The 6,052-nt window shown below is 42.6% G+C and overlaps 1 protein-coding gene and 1 long non-coding RNA gene across 3 annotated transcripts; both read left to right on the top strand.

The window, feature by feature from the left end:
* The first annotated feature begins 769 nt into the window (after positions 1–769).
* ap4s1 (adaptor related protein complex 4 subunit sigma 1) lies at positions 770–5,695 on the top strand. Of its 2 annotated transcripts, XM_076027823.1 has the most exons (6): positions 770–1,063; positions 2,090–2,238; positions 2,410–2,496; positions 2,856–2,924; positions 3,004–3,015; positions 4,547–5,695. In XM_076027823.1, exons 2-6 carry the CDS (start codon positions 2,101–2,103, stop codon positions 4,673–4,675), a joined length of 435 nt encoding a protein of 144 aa, XP_075883938.1. In that variant the 5' UTR covers positions 770–1,063; positions 2,090–2,100; the 3' UTR covers positions 4,676–5,695. The 2 variants fall into 2 exon arrangements, with proteins under 2 accessions (XP_075883938.1, XP_075883939.1); XM_076027824.1 differs by lacking the exon at positions 3,004–3,015 and having other exon boundaries at positions 771–1,063.
* LOC142889170 (uncharacterized) lies at positions 3,026–4,453 on the top strand. The gene is made up of 2 exons (XR_012926801.1): positions 3,026–3,254; positions 3,875–4,453. It is a non-coding gene; the product is annotated as an uncharacterized LOC142889170 (long non-coding RNA).
* Positions 5,696–6,052: the final 357 nt, after the last annotated feature.

Here is a 6,052-nt window from a genome sequence, read left to right as displayed (position 1 = left end):
CCCTGCTGGATGCGACGCTTCACGGAACAGAGCCAGTGACGGGAATTCCGTCTCTTTTCAGAGAACCGGTTCTTTTGGCTCGGCTCACTAAATAGAGCCGTTGGCTCCTAAATATTGGTCATAAAATATATTATTTTACGACCAAATGACATTATGCTAAAACTAACGACTAATGTTCATAATAGCAACAATATTGAATGTGTATTATTTATACTCTCAACTTGGAACACAGTGTTGTCAAAATAAATCTAAAACAGCAAAACAAACACTCACCCCAAGATAAAAACAACATTTTGCAAAACAAAAAAAGCAGCATTAAGCTAAAAAATTTCAAGATCAAGATTGGCATTCAAAAAGCTTTATTATTATTATTATTATTATTATTATTATTATTATTATTATTATTATTATTATTATTATTTCATACAGAAGGATGGTCTTCCTGCTTTCTTTTGTCGCACCTCCACCGGTGCCGTGGCGGACTGTGCCACGGCATTATTATTATTATTATTATTATTATTATTATTATTATTATAAAAGCTTCTTAATCTTAATAAATGTTGAATATACATTTTTTAACATACAATAAGGTAAACGAAAGAGACTCATTCTGTTAAAAAACAAAAAAAAGTTGATGTTTATTTCTTTGAGTGTTTCTTGGTCTTTTTCTTTCTCTTAAAAAACCAAATAAAAAACAACAACAAACATATCACAAAAAAAACGTACCGAAAACTTGCTGCATAAAAACACCGGATATGGATGGTACTGAGCATGCGCAGTCATCCATCCACCGGCCGACCAAGCCAGGCTAGGCTAGTGGGTGCAACAAGAACCCTGGCAAGTTTTATATCGGCTGCATGGGGGGGACACGTTTGCCTTTTTAAAATATAACTTTACCGTAATGCACCTTCTGGTGCACAGCGTGAACCCGCAGCTGTGTGCTCACGGTAATACTGTGTAGACCAGTTTCACTGTCACTAACTGCTCCTGGGTGGTGGTTGTTGATGATGATGTTGTGCTAGTTGTGTCATTTACAACTGAGGGACGAGCTGACATCTACCGAGTAAGTACAAATCATTTAGACACACATGAGATTTATTTAGCATTATCTCTTGCCTTGCAATCGAACACGACGAACTTATTTCGTTCGAGTTCCCGCTTCAACTCAATGGACGAGAGAACAAAATCTCTTCGGGTACGAAATGAAATGAATTCCATATTCGATTTTTTTTTGTGCTTCAAACTGTGATAGTGACATTAAAACAACACCGAGCACATCCGCGCTGCTATTGTTGAGTGAAGAAAAGAACACCAGGGCTGTTAACGCGTGAACTATTATTAAAAAAAAAAAAAAAAAAAAAAAAAAGGCATCTTCGCTGAATATCACAGCGAGCACCGCGCGGGTTTAGGGACCGTCGTAAAAAATCAACACCCGCATTTTCGATGTGGCGACTCACCTTTTTTTTTTTTTTTTTTTTTTGTCATTAATGGAAAAGAAAAGTGCGGTTGCGAGTAGGATCAGAGTATTACTCCTGGTAGAGATTGTCTGTCAGTATTACTATAATTATTACCCCTTTGAAATTGCTCATTGGAATCACCACCTGTTCTTTTGGGATCAACTCAAACCATTCAAAGCCCTTGGTTTTAGCGTCTGACGTCACAGCTAAAAAAAAAACAAAAACAAAAGTGCGACACGGTTAGCGCCACCGCCTCACAGCAAGAAGGTCGTGGGTTCGATTCCGGGGCCCGGGCCTGGGACCTTTCTGTGTGGAGTTTGCATGTTCTCCCCGTGTCTGCGTGGGTTCTCTCCGGGTTCTCCGGCTTCCTCCCACACTCCAAAAACATGCATGTGAGGTCAATTGAACACTCTAAATTGTCGGTAGGTGTGCATGTGAGTGTGAATGGTTGTCTGTGTCTATGTGGCCCTGCAATGAACTGGCGACTTGTCCAGGGTGTCCCCTGCCTTCGCCTTAAGACAGCTGGGAGAGGCTCCAGCAGACCCCCGTGACCCTGAATAGGAATAAGCGGGTATAGAAGATGAATGACTTGATGAAGACAGGGGCTGTGAGCGCTTCCTTCATGTTCACAGGCTCGGAAGGGATGATCAAGTTTGTGCTGATGGTGAACCGGCAGGGTCAGACCAGACTGTCCAGGTACTACCAGCCAGTGGAGCTCAGCAGGAGGGCCCAGCTGGAGGCTGACGTGGTGCGGTGCTGCTTGAGCCGCAGGAGAGAGCAGGTAATGGACCCATCATTACTGCACTGTTTGGGTTTTTTTTTTTTTCGATTGTTTTTAGTAGTGATGGGAATTTGTGGCTCTTTTCACAGAATCTTACTAATAACATCTTGTTTTTTCTATCATGCAGATATGTGAACAGTGTGGTGTTTCTTCAAACTGTCTTGTTTTCAGTGTTCCTTTGTGGAGTACAAAGACTTCAAGCTGATTTACCGTCAGTACGCCGCTCTGTTCATCGTGGTCGCAGTCACAGAGAATGAGGTCGGTCACACAGGGTTACAAGTAATATTTCAAAATCCATCCTTAATGTTCTATGTAGTATTTACATCTGTCCTTTGTATGTCAAAGGTCAAGTGTGAGTGTGGAAAGGGTGAAACTGTAAATGCCGTATCCTAGTGGGAGCTTTCAATTGTATTGAGCATAATGTACGCTGCAGTCTAGCAGATGCAAGTGAGTTGATATAAAACATTCTAAAATTATTGTGAAAAGCATTGTGACACAAACATCTGGTCTTCATGGGACCCATTTAAACTCAACTCAAAAATCAAACAAATCAACTCCAACATGAAACATGATCCAAACTCGTTGCACTGAACTTTGCATCGTTCTTGTCTCCATAGAACGAGCTGTCGGTGTACGAACTGGTTCACAACTTTGTGGAGGTTTTGGACAAGTACTTCAGTCGCGTGGTGAGTCTGGCGTCTGTCTGAGTCACATGATGATCACTGTGCTTTAGTCTGACTGCAACATCTCTGTGTGTTCCAACAGAGTGAACTGGATGTATCCTTTGATTTTTCCTTCAGCTCATTGTTCATCTGGTCAGCAACATGGGCTCTACCACTCAATCAATCAGTCAATCAATTTTTATTTGTATGGTGCTAAATCACAACCGATAGCGTCTCAGCGCTTCTTCGTACAATCGGATGAAAACCAAGTGAAATCCTCCAGAGCAGCAGGGCGCGACAGTGGCCAGGAAAAACTCCCCTGTGGTGGGAAGAAACCTGGAGTAGATCCATGCTGTGTCTCAATTCAGGGTCTGCATCCTTGAAGTGCGCATTTTGAAAGGAAGTTGCGTCATAGCACTGCGCGAAGGCTTGTCCCAATTCCCAAGGGTGCTTAGGACGCTCAAAATGCGTACTCGGAATGCGCCCTCGTTTTAGCCGGTTCCAAGGATGCACCGCTACTATCCTTCGCGTACTTGGGTATCCCATGATGCTTTGCGTGCTGCTGCAAAGCATCGTAGGATCCTGGGAAGTCAGGTGAAATTAGCGCCATCTACTGGTTAAGACACGACATATAAATCTAAATATTGAAGTTTCACATAAAGTATCCAGTTTTTAACGTAGGATTTTACTTATTTGATCATCCAACGGCATCGCTAGATGGCGAACCAATGGTTAGCTTGATACTATAAAAACGTAATTTCTGGGGTTGGCCAGCAGGAGGGAACGGCGGTGACGCAACCATGAAATACGCCGAAGGCTAGACCGTCCCGGGTGGTTACCAGGGAGGCGGGGTTTGGGCCGTCCTTCTAGGCTGGGTACTCGAAGAACACTTCCTTCAGACTGAGGACACTCGGTCTCAAGGGTGCAGACCCTGAATTGAGACACAGCACTGGAGGAGATCCAGACTCAAGAAGGTCAAAGGTCATCTGACCTCTGACCCGTTGGGGTGAAAAGGAAATACAAAAAATGTAGAGAGAAGAGAGTGAGAAATAGAAGTAGCCATAATATAGACGTAGATATATATAAATAAATAATTCAAATGTAGAACTACAGAAGGACATGAATACGTTTATGGTGAATGTAGATGTATATAAATAATATTGTGCCGTTACACATTGATTATACATTATTATATATTTCAAGAGACCTAAATGTTCAGCGGTGCGCTGCTGTCCAAACAGAACATGTTTGTCTGTGTTTGGGAGGGTCAGAGGTCTTGATGGCACACGATCTGTCGTTAAATCAAGTCCTGGTCCTGATCTCAATGGTGAGGAGGAAGCGACGGCACCGAGACTCAGGACCGCAACCCTGAATCTGTCCACTTTGGCTCCAACTAACACAATCTAATCCGATCTCTGGCGTTTCCATCAGTGCACCAGTTTAAAATAAGTCACCTTGTTTTCCCACTCTTCCTTTTTTGTTGCACAATAAACACATGACCGATATGCTGCCGTCCCCCTCCAACCATTAAAGTCTTTGCATTAGAAAGAAAATCAGCCCAGATGATCTCCGGGTCAGCAGCTCTTCTTCTTCTTTCCTTTCTATTATTCTATACTATTTCCTTTGACCTGTGCTGCCATTGTCAGATCATGTTCAACCTGGACCGAGTCCACATCATTCTTGATGAGATGATCCAGAACGGACACGTGGTGGAGACCAACAGGAACCGCGTCCTGGCGCCGCTCAGCGCCCTGGACAAGCTGGCCGACGGCTGAGACGACTCACACCATCAACTCCACTCACGCTGGTTCTACAGCATGATCCAGTAATTAGCAGGGAACCAGGGCTTCCTAATAAATACTGCAGTGCTCACATCAGGACCGCTTCGATGAACGGATGACTGTGATTGGTTGTCAGTAGACAATGATGCCTTATCATGTAGAACAGGTGGTGCAAATCAGCCATCCATCTATTTTCAAGGCCCTCTGCTGGAGCCTCTCCCATAGGGTGGCAGGGTGACACCCTGGACTAGTGGCCACTTCATCGCAGGGCCACATAGAGACAAACAACGCCCCCGCCCCCACCCCACCCGGACAATTGAGTTTTCAATACATGCGTGCTTTTGGATGAAGGATGCAGACCATGAATTGAGATGCAGCCCAGGGTTCACCTGCACAGGTGAACAGCCACCTCATGAAATGCAGTCGACATTAATTTAAATCTTTAATAGTAGCAGCATAGCGATGCAGTTCCAAAACAAAGACATCATTTTAGATCAGAATCTCACCATTTTTGTTCAGGCATGTGAAACTTCGATCCCCAAGCATCAGAATTGATTGTACAAAGAAAATGAAATATCATCTTCCAGTGTTTCTCTCAAACTGTCTCCTACTGCCCTGATGTAATGCTGCACGTCATTGCAGAATACTGCTGAAAATGCATATGATCAAATAAACAATACATTGTTTCCTCGTCCGTACCACAAAATGTACACAGCAGATGAATGTCAATATTACATCTTGTCAGTTTTTGCAACTCTTTTGCAGAATCTTAAATGAAACTTTTTAAACCTTTTTTTTAAACAAAACTCCTCACCAACCAATCACTGCAATCCTGTTAATTCCACAATGATTGTCCTCAGGGTAAATATGTGGTTTGCAAACAGTTTCTAACACATTTACAGGAGCATTTTCTTTCTTTGTTATATCAATTTCTCCAACAAAAATCTGACTGTTTAATGTTCCAGCAGTTCGAAAAAATAAATCACAAGTTCCTGAGCTTCTGAGAAGCCGCAGTGCTCCCCCTGGTGGCGGTACAGCGCCAAACACTACTCGATGTTCTTTGGCTGGAAGTGGAAACTGGAAATGTATTCATAAATTCATGACGGAATTGAGAGTCAGTTGTCCTTTGTCATTAACAAGTGTTAAGTTAAATATGTTGGATTAGATGGAGAGATCAGCTGGTGAGAAGTTGTGCTTATAAATCAGTTTCCAGGGAAAGTAAAGCTTCTTTATGAAAGATGGACAGCTTAACTGGTAGTTTTCCTACTTCATAATGACATCTCAATAACAAAAAAATAAAATGTATTCCACGACAGCATTAAATACAAACTGAAGGAAAAGTATTCCAGATGTTTTCAAAGTGAGCCTCCT

The sequence above is a fragment of the Nelusetta ayraudi genome, unplaced genomic scaffold, assembly GCF_046127955.1.
Source record: "Nelusetta ayraudi isolate G7.1 ecotype Tasmania unplaced genomic scaffold, CSIRO-AGI_Nayr_v1 ptg000021l, whole genome shotgun sequence".
NCBI lineage: Eukaryota > Metazoa > Chordata > Actinopteri > Tetraodontiformes > Monacanthidae > Nelusetta > Nelusetta ayraudi.
The sequence above is the reverse complement of the archived record's forward strand: the minus strand, read 5'-3'. Positions and strand labels throughout refer to the sequence as shown.